The sequence below is a fragment of the Brachyistius frenatus genome, unplaced genomic scaffold (genome assembly GCF_029030835.1).
Source record: "Brachyistius frenatus isolate BFR_SWC_R1_liver_20210118 unplaced genomic scaffold, ASM2903083v1 Contig_103, whole genome shotgun sequence".
Taxonomy (NCBI): Eukaryota; Metazoa; Chordata; class Actinopteri; family Embiotocidae; genus Brachyistius; species Brachyistius frenatus.
The window spans coordinates 738126-759459 of NW_027210702.1; the positions used below are offsets into that span (position 1 = coordinate 738126).

Below are 21334 nucleotides of genomic sequence, written 5' to 3' on the forward strand. Positions count from 1 at the left end.
ATTCATAAGCCATTTTCTCAAATAATGTCATTCTTGGGTCTTCAAAATATCAGAAATATCAATTTCCCATCAAAAGTGACTACAATGAATTATTAAAATTGCATTTTTTTTTTCAACCAACAGGAGAAAATTCCAAGATATTAAAGTTAATACAGTGTGAGACAGTAGTGAAAAGCAGCTATTCCCACATTTCTGCTTCAACAATGAATCAATTCTTTTAAGTGTTTTCAGGTTTCTGGATGCACCAACGAAATGCATAAATTAATTTATTTAACCCCAAAAAAATTCATTTTATTACAAGACATTTTTTGATTGAAGCAAGAGTAAAGAAAGATAGAAAATTCCTACCTGTTTCTGTGTTTGTCAGCTGTAATGAAGCCACTCATCAAGTCCCAGGTGATTCCACTTGAGTTAATTACATGCATTAGTTTGTTTCTGGAGATTTAACATCAAAAAAAGAAATCAGGATTTGGTCTTCAGACTGAATACTTGAAACTGAAGACGTTTCAATATGCTACAGGTCCACAGTCCACCCACACTGATGTTTCCACTCAGGTTGCCTGATGAGTGCGTGCGTGTGTGTGTGTGTGTGTGTGAAATCACTAATTAGTGCTGAAATTGAACACCACCTGTTCATCAGCCAATGAATAACACCTGAGATGGTGAATGTGACTCTTGAAACTCGGTGTTTAACTCTCCCATTTGTGATCCAAGGGCTCCGCCTTGCGGACAGAAAAGGAACTGCTTTACAAAAATATGTAAATAGTAGAAAATGTTTCATTGATGACTTCTGTTTTATTTCCAGTGTAAAAACATAGCGGGTGTCATTTACCCTTATGAATACATTAATTAGAGTCATTTCAACATTACAACAACTGAAGAATAATTTTTTAAAAACAGGACATGAATAACTCCAGCAGGCTCAACAGCTTCTTTACCTCCTTTGAGAAATACTTATTTTCTTTTTGGCATCACTGATATCAATAAAATTCTGAATTTAACATCAACAACATTTTAAGATCCCTGGTTTGGCAGTATCATGCTGACATCTATTGCTAAATCTATTTTCACTGCAAATAATGTCTTTTAACAGCACGTGAAACACTAATAGTAATATAATAAAGTTTTCTAAGCAGTGAAATGAATTCAAGGAGTGTTTATTGCTTCCTATATGTACAGTCAAAACTTTGCAGGTTTGTGTCACAGGTCTATTTAAGGATATTCAGTACTGAATTGCAGTTTTAGCTCTAAATGTAGTTGCATAGTTTCTTCTGCAGTGCTTAACTTTCCCTACTACACTTTAAACTGGGCCTTGTATGTGCTTTAAGAGGCAAAAAAATAATAATCTCAGCACTCAAACTTCTACCCACTTACTTCATACTTACTGTGGCAGAAATCCTTAAATACTTAAAGGTATTAAACCCCCTCAAGTTCCGCAAATATTTGACCTTAAAGCGGAGTGTTTAAACTCACTCACCACAGATAATCTGAACAATCTGCAAAGCCACATCAGAAATGATTTTGTTTCTAAAAAGGATCAGATGTAAGCAGGTCTAGAAGAATTTTATAGGCTCCTGATGGTGTAAAAATGTTAAGAAATGGCACCAAAAAGTCAGTTTTGACCAAACAAATATGAAGACTGGCTTAGAAAGCTGATCCTGATCAAGAATCCAGCCGAGGACAGCACATGCAGTGTTGTACAGTAGCTGCTGAACCAACACCAGTTCCTCTTTTTGGAGACATCTGCACCAGTATCACATGAGCTCAGCAGCAGCTGTGCTCCGTGTGACTCTTCCTCTGTAACTTCACTGTGTTGGTGTGGATTAGGTGATCGTCTCTGTCGTCCGACGCCAGGATACGACGCACTGCCTCCTCAAAGGTTGACGCCACGTTCGTGGCATCCTTGGCGCTCGTCTCGAAGTACGGGTGTCCGCCGTTTTCGCGGCACCACTGCCGAGCATCGTCCCCCGAAACCTGACGCTCGGGGACATCCAGTTTGTTGCCCAGCACCACGAAGGGAAAGCTGTCAGGGTCCTTCACGTCAGCATAGTAACTGAACTCCTTCTTCCAGTTTGCCAGGTTACGGAAGCTCTGCCCGTCGTCCAAGCTGAAGGTGAGCAGGCAGCAGTCGGAGCCGCGGTAGAAAGGCGTGCGGAGGCTGCGGAAACGCTCCTGACCCGCCGTGTCCCAGATCTGCAGGGTGACGTGGCGCCCGTCCACCTCCAGCTCTTTGTTGAGGAACTCCACGCCGATAGTGTGGAAGAGGTGCGAGTCGAACTTGTTGGTGACGTAGCGGTTCATGAGCGACGACTTGCCCACGCCACCGTCACCCACCAGGATCACCTTGAGAAGGGCGGACTTGGACATCATGGCTGCAGCGAGCCGGATATTCTGAGGTTACTGGTCTGGACCAAGACTCTGCACACGAGGTCTGGAGACACCAACGAGGGAGGAAGCAGTTTGACCTGGGGAGATAAAAAAATACTAAACTTTAGATTAATCAAAAATGAAAATAGAAATCAGCTGCAGCCTGATTCTCAAATTAAAAAGTCTTCTTAAGATTTACTTCGGTTATTTATCATCTGAAATGATTAAAACCTAAACAGCTTCAATGAAGAATTTGCAAACATTTAGAGTCTGTAACCTGACTGGATCAAGTCTTTGAGGCAAATATGTTCAACTTGTTCTAATATACTCTCTTCTGTTTGCATGCAAATATTTTGAGAGCAGAAATCTGCATGCATGCATGAGCAATCTGGAAACTGCTGCTGGATCAAAGCAGAAGTAACATTTGCTTTGCTCGCACGCAGTTTTATTTTCAAGACAGAACCGGTCTGAGAAATGTTGGGTGTGTCTGTACTTTTAGACTCAGAGATAACGAGAGATAAGAACAAACTGCTTCTCAGTGAACTTTTACTTTGTCACTATCGGCCTGTGAGACAGTACTGATTACATGTTTTTTCAGACTGTCAGTAGACCAGCTAATCCTGTTAAACAGCCACGGCCCGCTTTATTACACAACGCAACTCATAAACTTCCTCCGCTAAGTGTAATATGATGTGCATGAAATGATCCGTGTAGTGGATCACATGGAGCCTGATCACAGGACCAGTGGGTCGTCCACAACAGTGGAAACACACTCACCGTTACATCTGCACACACATCACTTCGTCAGAGATCTGTAAGAAAAGAGAAAGAGGGGCTCAGATCACAAAGTGGCCGAAGGAGTTCACCCACTCGAACAAGTGACTTGCGAGGATTTAAGTGTGCTTTTAATCCTCTACCACGCACTGACCGACTTCACATATCAGTTCAGGATAAAAAACAATCATCCCACCTACGACCTCAATCTCTTGAGACGAACGTGGGAGATCTGACAGCTTTGAACAGGATCACCTCATCCATCACAGTGACAGTAAAGCTGCAGTGTCTCATTAATCAGCTGCCAAATATAGCTGTAATTTTGGTTAAAAAAAGGATATTAATCCGCAGCTAAAACCAAAATGACTTCAGTGTTATATGTTATATATTACAAAAAGGAAAATCTTACACGTCTGCAGCCATTTAGGACAAAAGTGATCATATCCACTGCTACTTAGGAAAACTTAAGACTCTTCTGAGGAGTTCAACGAGTTTAAATTGATATGTCTGTGATGTCACGTGAGCTGGAGGCAAAAAGCAGCAAGAGTTGGACTAAATGATGTCTTTGTCCTGGGACCTTGAAACACAAAGCTCCTCCTGTCATTTGTTCTGGAGGGACATTACCATTTATGAAAGCAGCAGAGTAAGAAGCAGGAATGAATGGACACACACACACACACACACACACACACACACACACACACACACACACACACACACACACACACACACACACACACACACACACACACACACACAGTCACACATTCAGGAGTCATGTGCCTCAGTCAGAAGGAGGATCCTATATAAAGAGAAGGCTGCATGCTCTTAGGCTTATTTCCAATAGAAATTTATATTTCCTCCTATTTTACTTTAAAAATAAACCTGTTTTTAAATTCGGGGCAGGAGACATAAATCAGCAAGGTAATAATTTGCCTATTAGAGCCATACAAGGATTAATAACACTGGTAACAAGCCACATGTGATGCCTGTTAAGCATTTTAAAGCTGACACTGTAAACCTGCACGTAAAGACACAGAAAATGTATTACATCATATATTTGAGAGTTGCTTTTGGTGTAGTTTCATCATTTTTGCCGTTTCCAGATAGCCAACCCTGAATAGATCCATTTTCGGACAGGCAGCCAAACCGGGGCGCGGTTCCCATTCATAGCGGATATTTTCCTTGTATCATCACTTTTGTGTTTTGCACGACTTTTGCACAATATGTGGAGATCTATTATGACATGCAGACACAACACCGTGGAAGATACAAGACTTCGAGTTAAAACCGGGAGGTTTTACGTTGGCATAAATTACCCGATCAAACGAGGTGTTATTCACCACAAAACAAGCGCACCCTTTCTGTCAGGTTTAGTGTATTAAATTCTGCTCACTTGTATGAACTTGCCGTCAATATTGTTCGGAGAATATGGAAAGAAGCAAAGCAGCCGGAGGTTTGTCCGATAATGGAAGCTTCACTATCAACAGTTTCTGTCCGATAATGCGAGTGGTTGAACACTCACGACTTTACGCACCGACTATTACGACGAAAATGGAGAACTTTCCCCGCTGAAATGAAAGTCTTTACCTGTCAGAAACGGCACCTGTCGGCGTGGTGTTCACTGCAAGGTTGCAGCGGTTAAACCTCTTCAGCTCTTTCCCGGCAGGGTGCAGCTGTCAGGCGGTGACATAGCGCTCCGGTGTCCCCGCTGATGACGCTCATATGACCCGGGACTGTCACGCCTCCTCTCATCAGGCGCTTTCCTGGATGCACTCAGTACATCCACGTAGTGGTTGTTTTTTTTTTTTACAATTTTTATATGTGTACGGTCAAGTAGACTTTTCAGAAACATGTTGAACGTGTAAAGTGTTAACAGAGATGAGGAAGGATTAAAACATGAACGCTGTGACCCTCCTTAAGGTTGCCAAATAAATGTGTGGGACTCTAAGATGACTGAAAATATGGAAGACAATTTCTTACTTTTTTTGTGTGTAAAAAAACACCCTATTTTCAACAGGTAATGCCTTAATTAAGCCCTTAACTTGTGATGATGTAAACTCTGTGTTGTTTTAAGCCAAACAGCCCAAAATATTAGGAACCGCTCAGATAAAGCAACAAATACCCTGTAATAAATAGATGCATCTCTGCAGGTTTGCAAGCATATTAAAGTGTGTTGAATTCATCTATCGTGGTGTTTTAATTTCCTACCTGTGTCCACAGTATGTCCACATGTGTCTGTGTGTGAGGGTAAGAAAAGTTAAAGGGCTGCAGAGCATCGATTTTACAGACCACCGTGACAGTAGGGGTGAAATATTTGTTGCGACACAACACCCAAGAGATAAGATGCATGAGAAAGGAGACATAAGACAGAAGTATGCCACAGGGTTGAGATACCAAAGTCTCACTTTCACTGACAAGATACCGCAGCTTCATATCTGAGACATTAGGACGACTGGGTGTTGCTTGATCTCTGGACACACCAATAAACAGGACGGCCGCGTCGGACCAGGAGTTGTAATTAATAACGACGCAGACGAACAGAGTAAAAGAGTGAAATTTCTTTACAACTCTTTGGCCCGTAAATGCCCCCCCCCTCTCTCCCCCCACCAACACACACACACACACATCTTGTGATGTCACTGTGATGTGTCGGTGACTCATTGTGCCACGTCGGCTGAGCTCCATGGGATATCCGGCCCCGAAGCTGCGCCGGAGGGCAGATTACTGGCTCACATGCTCACACTTTTCTCAGGTCACATGTCTCATCCAGTGGATTCAGTTTGCCACTAATGAATGGGATATTGTCGTAGGACGTAGGCATGTCTGCTCTTTTTTTTTTTTTTTTTAAAGGAATTCACCTGACATTCATACCCAGATTTACTGACAATAAGTGTTTTCTGTTTTCATAAAGATCAAAACTTGTGCATTTGTGAGGTCAAAGGTCAAAGTTAAAGAAGCTTTCTACTTTTCTTGATCAGGCATTGTCAAACAACAGGAAATGATTCAGTAGGAAGACGATGACGAAGGCTGCTTCTTGAAAGCAACTGTAATAGGCAGTGACACGGCTTTATCAGCCTAAAGTGGAAAAGCAGATGCAGAGTTTGGATTTTAGTTCTGGGTTTACTGATGAATGCATTTTAAAAAGTCAGTTTTGTAATTAAAAGTAAACACTAAATCCTTAAAACTATTTCTTTAACCACAAGTGTGCACACACAAAAAAAATACACATAAAAACAGGACAACAGGTGAAATTTAGGGGCATTTTCAAGCATTTTTGTCAATTTATAGACCAAACTTTGAATCAGTTAATAAAGAAAAGAAGACAGATTAATCAACAATGAAAGTCCAACATAACAGTAGGATTTGGAGGCAGAACCCGTGTTTACTGGCCTTAGAGGCAGACCCAGCTGCTGTGGTACCACTGCTGCCCACACGCGCTGCAGGTCACAAAGGTCATGGCGTCCTCATCAGGACCACCCCGCCTCACCCATGCAGGCAGGAAGAGGGCCCCCCTGGACACCTGCGTCACTCTGCAGTCTGAGCCCCCGCATCTTTTGCAGCGAATCTTCTGCGTCTGCGTCCCCTCTATGCTTTGAGGGAGCTGCCTCTCGCTCACACCTTGAGATGAGTACTCCTCCCTCAGCTGCCGGAGCTCCGCGCTGGCCATCTCCTCGACAGACATCCGGGCGAAGGCCTCGGGAGACAGGGAGCCGCTCAGCAGGCCCTGACGTAGGTGGCAGTTTTTGGGGTTCCTCAGGTTGGCCACCTTTCTCCGTACACAGGCTTTGTATTTGAGCTGGTTGGGTGTGTGGAGCTCGTGGATGTGATGCTCGATTTCTCCGGCCAGCTCTGCAGCCTTGTCTTCATCAGGAGGTTCAGGGTGGAGGGAGGTGAGGAGGAGCTGGACACATTTGGTCCTGACAACTGACAAATCACAGGGTGCGGGAGTGCTGTTGAGGGCTGTAGGTTTTGCCTGTAAGGATGGTGCTTCTTGTTCTGCAGTACTCTCTTTCCTGCATGTCTGCGCTGAGTGGAAATCCTCCTGCTTGGGAACTTTACCATCTCCAACCTCTTCTGGTAAAGAAACCCTGCAGGAGAGTTTCGGATCCTCACCCTCCTCTGTGTATTTTCCTCCTCGGGTTTCTCTGCTGTACTGTCTCTTCCACTTGGACAACAAGCTCCTCGCTACCGTCTTCACACTGCTGTCTGAGCAGGTTTTTAGGAGTCTGTAAAGGACCTTGACAACATCTGTTGTTTCCAGCTGCTCGGCTGTGATGTCAGACTTCTCAAGGTCACCGAGGAGGGTCATGATGTTCCCATCGTTTCTGTCTGCATTGAGTTTCTCTATCTGTAGAGCAGTGTGGATGATTTCCTTTGCATGCATGTTAGCTGCACAGATTAAACCATAAACATCATCATTATAAACAATAAAGAGAGTCATCTTTAAGAATAAGCAGATAAACATGCATAACTTTCTGTATGGGCCTCTGCCAGTGACTAAAAAAGCAAGTACTGTTTTTCTGATGTGCTATTTGTCTGCATGAGTCATTTAACACATTCAAATATATCTTTGCATGTGTTTATATTGGTTTACCTGATTTCCTTCATGGTTTACAGCTTCTTCCTGCTAACAGCAATCCAACAAACGTCTTCACGGGAGCAGCCATGTTGAATGTGTCTCCAAAGCAGACAGTTGCCTGTATTCACCTGTAGATGGCGCTGCAGCCTCACAGAATCAGACTCATGAGGGTTTTAGGGTTGGTTTGACATCAGTTTCTTAAAGTGGTAATGAATGTACACTCTGTAAGATATTTTAATGTAGATATTGTCTTTTTACAGACTGGAGGGGAATGGAAATTCTAAAATGAGAGCCTGAGTCGTCCCAGGGTACTTTGTGGTGTGTTAAATGTGTAACACGTATCACAACAGAGCCGTGCAGCTGTGATTTGTCTGAACTGTGCTTTAGGATTAGTGCTTTCTGTAAGGATTAAGGTGTGTGCATTTGGCTTTTCAGGTTATTCCCACAGCAGCTATTCAGAGACGTGGCTGGATTTCTGTTTATTTTCACGCCTCTTTTCTGTTCTCTTACAATAACAACAGAGTTAGATTAACCTGAGTCAAAGCATATTAGGAGTTGAGGGTGTAGTACAGCGATTAAAGTAGTCACTGATGGATAATTTCAAGTATATTCATGCATTAATCTCTATGTCCAGACTTATTTCTTATGGCTGTGATATTGATGGAGGATTTGCATCACCTTTGGAGCTACATGTTGCAGAAACTTACAGTCCTCACATACAAACAGCCAACCGGCCCGACAGACAAGTATTCAGAAGTAGAAGGTATGTCAAAACAAGATGAGGCAAGTCCTTCAGCTGGCTGTGGCGCAATTATCAGTTATGAAAGAAGATGAATGAGTGTTTAGGATAATTTGTGGCTGTGGAGCTAAAGACAGGAAGTGTTTCTGAGGATAAAAACCAGGACAGTGGACGGACTTGTGGTAGTTGGTATTATTCTCCTCAGAGCCAGTGAGACATTTTGATGTGATTAAACAACTGAGAGTGATGTGAGTGGTAAAGTAAGCCTTGTGGGGCTGAAAGGATTCTCATGTATTCAGTGGATATTGTTTGAAAAATCTGCTTTCAAGATTCACGAGATTCATGCAGCCGGGGCCGATGGCGGTGGAGGCCCCGAGGGAAAGATTGAGACGGTGTCTCTTTGCATGATAGCTTCTGGCTCTCAAAGTCTTCAAACAGCAGCTTTTAAAGCCTCAAATGGAAGTTAAAGCTTTCAGGAGGCTTTTAGCAGCGTTAATGTTTAACTTTAGATCTAGAGTGCCAACCTGAGGAGCTTTCTGTGTCAGGAAATCGTCAAGTTTCTCTATGTGTGTGTTGTTTGCTCCTTTGGTTGGATTTTGTGCGGCCTTTCGGGCACAAGAGGGTCCCCCGTCTCAAACTGTGTGCCGCCCCTGTGTTGAGATGGGTGGGGTCCGGCTGGGCCTTCAGTGCACATATGTAGAAGACAAAAAAAGGAAAAGAAGACCCCTCTTTCAGCTGTCCAACCCTCTGAAATGTTTTCCTGCAGCCACACATGACTGGAATTCCCAAAAACACTCACAAGGCTCCTCGCATCTTATCTAGTCATTTCACTGCGGCCTGTTTGCACTTGTGTGTTTCTAATCTGTGGGAATGGAATTTTACCAGCACGCTGCTGCTGTGACGGCAGGTGGCCGACAGGTGGCGCGCTCTGCACTGTGCTGCTTCAAACAGAGATGTATGAGGAAGTGGAGTCCTGCTGTATCACATCCTGCTTTGTTGTCTCCGCCTCTTGTGCAGACCACGCCACACTTGATGGGTGTATGCATGAGCACACACACACACACACACACACACACACACACACACACACACACACACACACACACACACACACACACACACACACACACACACACACATTAACCCACCCTGAGTTTGAGAAATCATGAAGGAGGGAGGCCTTCTTGTTAAAGTGATCAGTTTCTTCATGAACAGACATTCATGACAACATAGTAAATCTCTGCAATCCCCCCTCCAACCTGAAAATACTCCAAGTGTGTGTGTGTGTGTGTGTGTGTGTGTGTGTGTGTGTGTGTGTGTGTGTGTGTGTGTGTGTGTGTGTGTGTGTGTGTGTGTGTGTGTGTGTGTGTGTGTGTGTAACAGAACAACAGAGTGAAAAGGTATTCTGTAACACGGTGAGGTAAGTGCTTTGTCTCTCTCTGATTGTCAGTGTAGGGACTGTGCACACATTGTTAGAGGGGGAGGGAGGAAGAGACAACAGGGAGAGTGATGCATATTTTCTTTTTGCTGACAGGAGTCTGATTTTTTTGGGGGAAAGAAGAAGGTTATTTTTAAATGCCAACACAAATAAATGTATATTTCAGCTTTTCCAGGAATTTAAAAGGGAAGTGCCGTAAAGCGCAATACCGCTGAGGGCCACTAGGGGCTGGCTCCCAAAAAGCTTCTGGCTCCAATAAATGCCCTCCTTCTGATCAGTGCTCTGGTGGTCTGGCTGAAAATAATTCCATCATAGATTAAATATTAGGTCTCAAAGAGAGCTATGTTTGGAGCGTGTCTTGTTTGAGTGACATGCCTCGGGTGCAGTCAGGTTTCTAGTATTGGTGTGTGTGTGGGCGTGTGTGGGGGGAGGGGGAGGGGGAGTGCATAGTGGTATTGCTTTTTTTTAATGATCTAACTCCTAACAAGAAAGTAGATAATTATATTTTACATCTATTGTAAAATTAGGCTAAATTATTTTTTTGTTTACAATGGCAAAAAAATATTGTACCAGTGGAAATATATTGTTATATAAATTATAATACATTTGTTACTTGTATATAACTTTGATTATTTCACTTTTATTCATGCAGATGTTTCTAGTAACTCTTTGAACACATCGTAGGTTGACGACCAGTGAAGCTGCTGTAAAAACAGGTGTGACCAACGCTGTGGCAAAATCAACCTCTATTTCCTATCATGTGTGTGTGTGTGTGTGTGTGTGTGTGTGTGTGTGTGTGTGTGTGTGTGTGTGTGTGTGTGTGTGTGTGTGTGTGTGGGTGTGTGTGTGTGTGTGTGTGTGGGTGTGTGTGTGTGTGTGTGTGTGGGTGTGGGTGTGGGTGTGACGATCAGGGGGTTTGCCTGGCTGTTCCCTGCCCATCGTGCCCCTCCCTCCCCCACCCTCTCCACCCACCGTGACCTTGAGGTTGACGATGACTGAAATGGAAGTTTTTTTTCTCTCTCTCTCTCTCTCTCTCTGCTTCTGCCGTGGGGTTTGTTGTGTTTTGACTGACACTGCGAGGTGCCTCTTCTATTTTAGGGGTCATAAATGAGACAGTGTCAGTCTTTCGCTTTTATTAACAGTCCTGCACTGTCTCCAGCAGGAAACGCAAAACCACAAAAAGCAAAAAACTGTTTTGTGTGTGTGTGTGCCAATGATAATATTTACCCTGTGTGATAAAACGTTTGTAAAAAGCCAAGAACAATAAGGAAGTGCAGCAGATAACCACGTGTTTGTGCTTTGCTCTACAGTGGAGGAATGAGTCAAAAGCAGCATCACAAGATACACCAACTCTTCTCTCTTTGTGGGGAAACAATGCAGATTATGTTGCGTTGTAAGAATTTCATAACACCTCTGGTGATGTGATGCAATGTTTCACTTGGTGGCGGCTCAAAAGAAAGTTTCAAACTCTGAAACCATGCCAGTTGTTTGTTTTCAAATGTTAACCCTTTGCGTCAAAGTCAGTGACCGAAATCACAAAGAGAAAATATGAGTATGGATTTTAAAACTCACACATGACTCCGCGCTGAGAGACGTGACATACCAAATCCTCTGCGGTTACAACCATATGTTCCCTCCAACAATCATCCACATTGATTCATAACATTTGTTTTCCCATCACCCCCCCTGTCTCCCACACACACTCACACCAACTGGACACATGTTCGACCTTACAGGAAATCCAACACCAGTGAGCTCTGAGTTATAAGTAACCACATCCTCCTATGTTGTTCGCAGTTGTGCAGCATCTACCGGACTTTTTGTAACATGATCACGGCAGAAGGCTCCAAGTTCAAACTGTGCACAAGTGTGTGTTCAGCTGTGTGTGATAGCAAATGCATTTGACTCTAAAAGAATTACCACATACGAGTCTACATGTTTCCAAGTGTTCATGATGAAGAAATTCAGTGACCGGGACTCTTTTATAACATCTAACTCTGAGTAAGCAAAAGCAAAGCTTTCTGTCCAAGAAACCAGTTTTCTGATGAGTCAAGTGACCAAATGTAGAAACACAAATGTGACATCCTGAAAGCAAGCCAATGTGACTTTTGATTAACTTTGTGTCACAACCGGGATCAGAAGCCTATAAATAACTTATTTTAACTGAAAAACACCAAACAAACTGCAGTGTAATCAGTGGGGAGGGTGTGTGGATGTAGAAGTGCTGTTTAAGACTAGATGTATAAAATTACATCGGATCTGGGTCGGAAAAGCCAAGCCAAGCCAGCTATTTTGCAAACAAAGGAAGAAAAAAAAATAATCCGTAGGCACTTCTAACTGTGACCTAAACATAATAATTTCCAGCTTAATGTTCAACCGTCTCAAATATCTTTAATCGTCAGGTGTTGTGGACCAATCAGAGCATTTCTGCCCATAAAACTGTTGGGTCTTTCACATGCAGCTCATATGATGCAACTGTAATTACACATACCTTCCCTCTTTCAGCCAGAACCACACTGCTGTGCACACACACTGTTAAATATCTACCTGTGTGATGAGATTTAAAACTGTGTAATAAAGTACATAAACGATAACACGTGAAAGAGCTTTTGTCCAGGAGGGTGGCGCCTCCAAATGACCACTATGACAGACAGCTTTTGTCCTAATATGACACATTAAACCTGTTTCTTGTGTCCCTCAGACATGAAGCAGGATATCAAGTTTTCTTTCGGGACATGCTTTGGTATAAATTTCTCTAAAAACGGAATTCCCAAGATATTTCTGCTGCTGTTTAATGTGAGACAAAAATCCCCCTGCAGGAAATAACTCATCTGATCTGCACTCTTAGGTTTCGGTGCCATGATTAAGAAAAAGGAAGAGGATACACTTCTGCACTGTTCAACGATCAAAAGACGTATTTTGTTGAAATCTGAAAGGACAGAAGCAGCATGTACTGTCCTTTTTACATTTTTAGCCTGCAACCCCCCCCCCCCACCACCACCACCACCCCGCCCCCTCTTTCTGGTAATTTCCGTTGGGTGATTGAGCCTGAATTCCAGATATCCCACAGTTAAGATTCATGGGCCTGTGTGTGTGTGTGTGTGTGTGTGTGTGTGTGTGTGTGTGTGTGTGTGTGTGTGTGTGTGTGTGTGTGTGTGTGTGTGTGTATTAGTGGTAGTGGTAAAACCTACGTGCGCGCGCACGGACACTTGTTAACCCCTTCACTCCCCACTAGCTTTCCCTTTTCCTCCTCTTCCTCCTCTTTCCTTTCTCCTTCATTTCCTGCTCCTCACCTTCCCCCTCCTCCTTTTCTCCTCCTCCTCCTCATCACTTCTCCTCTCAACCCCACCTCCCCCCCTCTCCTACAGATTTACCAAACACATTCCTCCCCCTCCCCTCCTACATCCTCCATTTCTCCTCTCAGAGAATGTCCTCCACTTTCAGCCATCTGATGGAGGCTCGATTAGGAGAATCGGACCTGCAGGGTGACACACTGGATGATAAGAGTGGTGATAGAGTGAGAAAGAAAGCGCCGGACGATGTGGGTTTTCAGACTGAATACATACATACACACACATTTCGACTGAATTCTCGTGTTCACACATACGATCCCACAAATTCCTGATTGGTCATGTGGCAAAGACATCAACTGCCAACAGCAGGAGTTACCTCCTCTCTCTTTCTGTCTTTGAGTAATCAATAAAGAAATGCACACACACAAACACACGCTGTTCCGTGTGAACTGTGAAATGAGGAAAAGCTGTGAGCCGTTTAGGTGTGAAAAAAGGATGCAATCACACCTACAGCTCTAAAAAACAAAAAACAACAACACTGAATTCACTTCCATTTTGTTTACAACACAGAAGCAAAGCAAGCTTTCAAGCAACAGTATGTGTAACTTTCTAAAGCTACATGGTTTCCATTTCCAAATAAAAAGCTAAATTCATAACCCGGCTCATTTTATTACATCTGTTCCAGTGTCTGTCCTTCAGCTCAGAGGGATATCTGCATACTTTTGAAATCTGCCCTCAAATTTGAGGTTTAGTGGTTTGAATTGTAGCAAAGACTCCATGAAGAACTGTCTCAACAGTGAAGACTTGCAATGCAAAGGTCAGGCAAACCTCTCCCAATATGCCCGGTATGAACACACACCCTAAATTCAGACCCCAAAGCTCTGAAATTCACGCATTTGACGAGTGTCTGTCTAGAAGCTGCTGTCTCCTACAGTCCTCTTAGTTCTGCAAGCACTTGACCTCCGACCTTCTGCAGATGGAGATGGTGGTCACTGAACGTCATCTGTGGCTAAAACTTCATACAGATGATGAAAAGCTGCTCCTACAATGAGGTTGGTGTGATGAAACACATGTGTGCACTGTGAGTGGGGACATCTGAAGACAGAGAGCAGGTCTCTTTTCATTCCCCTTTGGCTTTGAACTGGAGTGCTTTCCTACTTGGGCCGATCCGAGGTAAACCGCATCTCACTTTCTCGCTTCGAGCCAACACGCAGCACTTGTCTCTTTCCAAAAGGGGAACTTTAAAGCAAAAAAAAACAAAACCACACACACATTGTGTTGGTTCACAGTTTTGAGGAAGTGACATTTAGCAGGAAGACAGCTAGATAGATAGATAGACAGTTACTCTATTAATCCACAATGGGAAATTCTTTCTACAGCAGCAGCAGAATAGATACAGGAAAGAAATAAAATAACAGTAAAAAATATCAAATATAAAAATGCACAGTATATACAATAAAATATAATAATTAAATTAAAACTAACTAAACAATAGTGCAAAGTTGTTGGTTTTTTTTTATATTTAAACAACCAAGAAAAACAGACAACAGATGGTGAGCAGTCATTTAGTCTACCACCGATGTTTGACTCAAATCAGGTGTAAACAGCTCAGAATTATTTGTTGACTGATTTGCATTGAAAATAAGGAACATAATATCATTAAATATGCAGAAAATATTGATCTAGTCTTGACCAAGTGAGGTCTTGCACAATAATCTATAAAAAGCAACAAAATGTGGTTCATTTTACAGAAAGCAAACCTCCCCGTGAGGATTATTTACTTCTCAAGTTACTTAATTTCCTTTTAAGTGTCAAAGCAAAGCCAAATTTATCATGTACGCTCTTTAAAAGCATTTACATCAGCTGTTAGGAACTAGAAAATGACCATGTTAGGCCATATTGTCTAAACATACCAAAAGAAGTGCGGAGCCTGTTGGGTTAATTGCGTGTTCTCTGATACCACAGTGTGAGAGACACTGCAGCTGTGTCCAGCGGTGGAAAAGGGGAAATGTTATTCACCACACGGTACAAAGGTTCACAATCTCGCCCTGGCTGGCTGGTAACAGAGTTACATAACAGCAAACATGTGAAAGAAAAAAAGAAAAAAAGAAAGAGGGGTAAGATAGAGGAGAGAGAAAATAAGAGAGAGGGAGGAGGAGTGGAAGAAAGCAGATGATGTCATACATTTCATAGTAAGAGAAGGGGATCAAGTCAGCAGAGCAAACCCACAAACATCACACTTTTTCTCTCTCATTCTTCCAGTTGGTGTGAGAGGCCGAACAGCTATGACACAGGCCTCGAATTTCAGCAGATGTGGCAAACTGTCCTTATTTGGCATCTGAGGGAAGAAAGGAGGAAGGAAAGGAGGCGGCGAGGGCCAAAATTCCACATCAGGTTTTTATCAAAGTAGGACTGATGTGGAGTCAGCAGCAGCAGTCTTTCAAGCTCAGCGTGAAGGCTGAATAACAATATCTGGAGGCTATCAGGTCAGCCATTGTGAGGCCTGAAGTCTTTTCTTCAAGTAAACGCAGATTTGATCTCAGAATGATGGAGATAAGAGAAAGAGGAGTTTGGACCTGCAAAAATGCTCCTCCAGACTCATCACAGAGCCCATGTAGAGGTTCCTTTGTCTGTCGGCGTGGCGACCTCAGAGCACAAACAGTTCATTTTGACACATAAAGACACATTCAGCTGCTCACATCTGACAAAACAACCAACAGGAAGCAGAACAGACACCTCCTTGTCTGCTCGGTGCTTTCAGAAATAGCAGCCCCCACTGTTATCAAGCTGGGGTCACACTTCCTGCCTTTCTGCCACTTGAATTCACACAAGGCATTCTGGGTAAGGACCTGAGTTACAGTAGGTCCCGCCCCCCTCCTCCTCCTCCTTCTCCAGCCCCGCCCACTTGTGCCAGAAGCAGGAAGTCAGAGCTCCCACTTCCTTCTCAGAGAGGGCAAATGCAGAAGTGAAGAGGGTTCAGGCAGGAGAAAGGTCGCTCTCAGTTCTCTATCTGGGCCTCTTCACCGGCCTCTTCCTCACTGTTCAAAACTAAAGGCTTATTTTGCACTGTTAAACATCCAATTTGAACAAATATTTAGATAAACAACTTCTGCTCTGAGCATTGTCTTCTGAGAAGAGAAATACTGTGAAATAGTAAGAAAGAAAGCGAGAGGTTAAGAGTCCTTCCCGAACCAGCGACTTTAAGGCCACTCTACCTTGCTCAGATGGTAGAGCACTCACGTGGCACACAAAATGTCTTTACTTTTGGGACACCAATTAACATGCATTAAAAATCCCTAAAAAAAAACAACCTCTCAGTGCTAAAAAAAAAAAATCACTTGCTACAGTTAAGGGTTTTAAGCAAATAATATTTCACCTGCCTCGGTTGCACAGTAGCTTCAAGGTCTTAATGTTTGTCCCGGAGGGCTGCTGTGCACGCAACAATCACAGCTCTGTGAAACACAGCAGCATCCAAACTACTTGGGTTGTCAACACGCCCCCACACTGACAACAAATAGGACAGATTACTGTGAAAACATTTAAAGATGTATTTTTCAACAGACGGAGGGTCTATACAGTTATATAATGGATATATCTACTGAATAAGATACCAAAAGTTTAAAGAATAAATATGTGGAAGCGATAAATAAGAGTCTTGTGATGTTATAACAAATGGACGGAGAAACAGAATTTCTTGTTTTTTGGTCTTTTGACTCTTCAGGCCCGAGCTAATATCCTCGCCTTAATAAACACCCTGTCCCTCCCACATTCCTGAAACAATGGCTGCTCTCTGTAGCAAACACAGCTTTTCTTCAGCTCAAGGATGTGTGTGGTTCGAGAGAGAAAAAGTCCCTCTTGATGTGCGAACACATTGTCCTTGTAATGAGCAGGTTATCTGACTGGTTTCAGTGTAGCAGAGGAAGGGGCGGCCCGCATTCTTTAGAGCTGACCTCATGCTTGAAAAACCTTTATGCCTGCCCTGAAAACCAAAAACGTGTCGAATGCAAATCCAAAAAGCAGCTGAGCTGGATCATGTGTTGCAACACATATCATATCACTTGTTTTGCTTTTACCCTTGTTACATTTCTACCACCTAAGAGCAGAATACCATGAAAGATTCAGCTATAATCTCGCTTAAAGCTTCGCTTTAAAAGTGTGAGAAGGATGAATAGATTGAAAGTGTGCTTCGAGTTAGAAGTGTCTGTCTTTCCCGTTCTCTTCCCGAACGACGACACCCTCCGAGGCCAGAAGTGTCTCCTATCACAGCATCAATTAACAAAGATAAGAGCCTGGATAAAGAAATTCCTGCACAGAAAATGGGAGCATGTTCATTCGTGTCCAAATATGGCTGCATGCTGCCACTTGGCAAGGATCGCTAAATGAGGTAAGAGTGACAGATTTCAGCTTGTGTGTGTGTGTGTGTTGCACACGGGCTGCCAAAAGCCCATTTTTCAACGCCAACGTCATGCAAACAAGAGATCTTACGTCTGACCCCAGGTGGGGTCTCAAAGCCGGGATGATTTCAAACACAGAAGAAGACTTGATAAGTCTCTGCTCGCTGCACCTGCTGTGCCGTCACACACATTCTCCGGCAGTCTCATGCATATTTATTCTGTCCCTCTTAGATTACCTGCCACAGTCAATTCATCACCCAGCTATGTGCACACACACACACACACACACACACACACACACACACACACACACAGAAAATGACCAACAAAGACTGCTAATGAGCAGGAATGCCCACAGATCAGTGAAACAGCCGGCAGCTGTCACAGCAGGGGGGTCCTCTTATTGGTCGGCTGTTGTTTGGACCCAACGGTGCCCCCCAATCAAACAATGGCAAGCCCGGGCTTTTCCCGCCACGGGTGTGTCAATAACGTACAGTGAGAGACAGAAAATAAAAGAACAACCAGCAGTGAAGGAGCAAAGGGGAGGCAGGAGAGGAGGAGGAGGGTGAGGGTCTCCTCGGCCACCACAAGATGAATAACTTTCTCTTTTCTTGCAGCAGCAGCTGTGCAACGTTGCTGTTAAGAGCTAAAACCATAAATGCATCAAGATGAGAGGCTGTTGAGGAGCATTATCTACTGCAGGCAACATGGGCAGAGATAAAGGAACATTTCCTGTCTCAGGATGAAAATGTGGCACATTTGAAGGCTGCTTCCTGATAAAGTTAAGAGATAATGTTTCATGTAATTTCAATCAACTTGCAACGGTTTGAGTAATACGAGCATCAAAAACATTTACATTACATTTACCCTCTTTCTGCTGCAGTCTAGTATGAAGCTGAATGAGTCACAGAGACCATCTCAAACACAGCATATCTATCATTTTTTTATGCCTTGTAATGGTAGAGTCACAAAGAAATTATAAGGCATCGGAGCTCTGACATAACCTCAATGAAAATGTAGGAAAATAAGATGCAGCATAAACTACAAATAGCATGACAACATAGTCAAAGATCGAGAGTAGAGTGAGAGCATGCTGGAAAATTGGCTTCACATGCACATTGACCAGAAGAATCCTTTAAACAATTTTACTGCCATAATCTCTCCGCTGTATAATAAACCTAACTTTACTTTCCACATTCACCACCACATGCCCACTGGCTCGCAGCATCAGCAGAACACACTCGTCATTCATAGCATCCCAAACATTATACGTCACTCTTAATACACATACAATGTGTGTGATGACATAAGCGGAACAGAAGCGGTTACAGTAATTCCCATCTGCTGCAGTGGCTCAGTCTAATGTCTGAGGAATGTACAACAGGAGACTCTGGCTCCGGGACGAGGAATGTTCGCAATTATGGCTGGTCGGGAGGATGGGAGGTGTGTGTGTGTGTGTGTGTGTGTGTGTGTGTGTGTGTGTGTGTGTGTGTGTGTGTGTGTGTGTGTGTGTGTGTGTGTGTGTGTGTGTGTGTGTGTGTGTGTGTGTGTGTGTGAAAGAGCTGAAAAGACGTAAGAACAAAAGCAGAGGGAAAAAAAATAGGCTTTGAGGGTGAATAGGAAAAAGTGCAATTTGAGATTACATCAGAGGTACAAAATTATGGCAGTGTGTGTGTGTGTGTGTGTGTGTGTGTGTGTGTGTGTGTGTGTGTGTGTGTGTGTGTGTGTGTGTGTGTGTGTGTGTGTGTGCACCCACACGCAATCCACTCCTCTACAATTTGTCTTCCTTCAGTGTGCTGTTAGATGAATGCAGGGATTACATAAGAGGAGGTCTGATTGGCTGCTTCTAAGCATGATAACTGGACTGGCCTGCACAGATGTACCCTGGTGGATTATGGGTAATATTGGAAAGTAGCACTGAGGGCAGACTGTCTGTCTGACTGACTGTTTTCTCAGTCGCTCTGGGCTCTATTGATATTAATACTCGTATTAATACAGTGGCAGGGCAGTGAAAGGAAAGCGAAGAGAAAAACAGTGAAATTCATCTTTATTTGCACAGCAGTTTTCAAAATAAAGGACTCACTGCTGGAGGGTAAAATTATAAACAGAACAGAGAAGAAAAACAAAGAACTTGAGATGAAAGATTACATAAGAGCGAAGAAGAGCAAAATAAAATCAGCTTTCTCTCTCCTCGGGGTCCAGCTGGGGTGATTGTAAATTATCAGATTGCACAAATTTAGCACCGAGTGATTGTGCAACATCAGCTGATTCAAATCATTACATGGGATAGGGGTAAAATGAGCAACACATGGAGCCTAACAATTCACACCTGTTGAACTTGGAAGAAAAATAAATTCCTTTACTTTGGTGTTTACATTTTTTTTTTTACCACATCTAAACAAACAAACCAAAAAAAAAAATGGGTCGTGTCAGAGCCAGAAGAAGACCGAAGACAACGAACCCTTGCGCTGGGTGATCGCGGCGGTGCCGGTGAAACACAAGCTGAGAGTGAGTCCAAACACAATCCCCGCCGGTCTGAAGCAAATCAGCAGATCAGCTAGTTTGAGTCGAAGCCATCTATTGCTCCAGCCATCTGTTCACTTTTGGCCCGGGCGCACGTTTCCATGACAACGCAGTGTTGATAAATGGAGGAGAATCTTATTTAAGTCTGCAATCTGTTTGTGTGTTGAAGTTAATTCTCTCCTGCTCCCTTTGTATGTTTATTAAAATGACTGCTGTAACGGCCCGAGCTGTAATCCTTGATCAACATTTTCATAGCAGGAGATCTCACTGTTGTTGGGAATATAAAGACAAACATTATTTCTCTCATAAATATCTTCGGTATGGATGGATTTCTCGAAATTGTGCAGGCTATTTTTTTAGGACGTTGTAGGTCCAAATTTTGATCCTAAGTAAAAGGACACCAGCTTTGTTTTTTAACCAGCTGTGATTCTGTTTCAAACCAGCTCACGGTATCATTTAGATTCAGAGGAAGTTTACTCTGTGGTTGTTAAAATGCACCTGATGCCCAACAAACAAAACAAACCATCACCGTCGATGTTCCAGTTCCCATGAAAACAGGTCGTTCGCCTTTTGTCTGAGGAGATCCGCTTTCCTGTGACCTTTTCTCTCACGTTTTAACCACAAGTTTTCAATTCCTTAGGGGTGCGTCCACTCCCACTCATGTATTATTTACACATTACAACCTCCAATCAGATTTAACAGTGTCGTGCTTTAACCTCCTGAATGAGTCGTTGCAGACTGTGTCTTCAGCACACACTCGATATCTGACCACTTTTACTTTAAGCTTTGTCAAAGTAAAACTCATGTTCAGCGCTAAAATACACAGACAATGAATTGCAGGCTGAGGTTTGTCTCTTGTTTCAAGTGAACAAGCAGACCTAATAGCAGGTTTCAGTACTTTAATTTGCTCTTAATTACAGATCATATTTAAAACCAGGAAGAGGAGATATAAATACAGCAGATCTCCAGATTAACCACTCATAAACTTCTTTACTGATTGTCACGAGACGACTGCAGTTCAAACTCAACAAATAAATGTGGCATGCAGTTCAAGCAATACGAGTGATTCGAGCTATTTCATTGTATTTCATCTTGGCTATCACGTGTTAGTTATCAGGTTAGATGCTGATAACATAATTACATCAGTTTAACAGCGGCAGGCTGACGGTACTTTTATTGGTGTCAATCTTATTCTCAGCAAGCGTATTTTCTAAAATGACCTTT

The 21334-nt window shown here is 43.0% G+C and overlaps 2 protein-coding genes across 3 annotated transcripts; both read right to left on the minus strand.

Moving 5' to 3' along the window:
* Positions 1–781: 781 nt before the first annotated feature.
* On the minus strand, positions 782–4861 carry LOC138628700 (ras-related protein Rab-9A-like). 2 transcript variants are annotated; one of them, XM_069711886.1, is made up of 3 exons: positions 4732–4861; positions 3145–3179; positions 782–2465 (listed from the first exon to the last, which is right to left on the minus strand). In XM_069711886.1, exon 3 carries the CDS (start codon positions 2368–2370, stop codon positions 1765–1767), a length of 606 nt encoding a protein of 201 aa, XP_069567987.1. In that variant the 5' UTR covers positions 2371–2465; positions 3145–3179; positions 4732–4861; the 3' UTR covers positions 782–1764. The 2 variants fall into 2 exon arrangements, with proteins under 2 accessions (XP_069567987.1, XP_069567988.1); XM_069711887.1 differs by lacking the exon at positions 4732–4861 and adding an exon at positions 3551–3901.
* A 1460-nt stretch (positions 4862–6321) lies between these two features.
* Positions 6322–8001, minus strand: LOC138628641 (transcription elongation factor A N-terminal and central domain-containing protein). The gene is made up of 2 exons (XM_069711790.1): positions 7739–8001; positions 6322–7533 (listed from the first exon to the last, which is right to left on the minus strand). Exon 2 carries the CDS (start codon positions 7526–7528, stop codon positions 6536–6538), a length of 993 nt encoding a protein of 330 aa, XP_069567891.1. The 5' UTR covers positions 7529–7533; positions 7739–8001; the 3' UTR covers positions 6322–6535.
* Positions 8002–21334: the final 13333 nt, after the last annotated feature.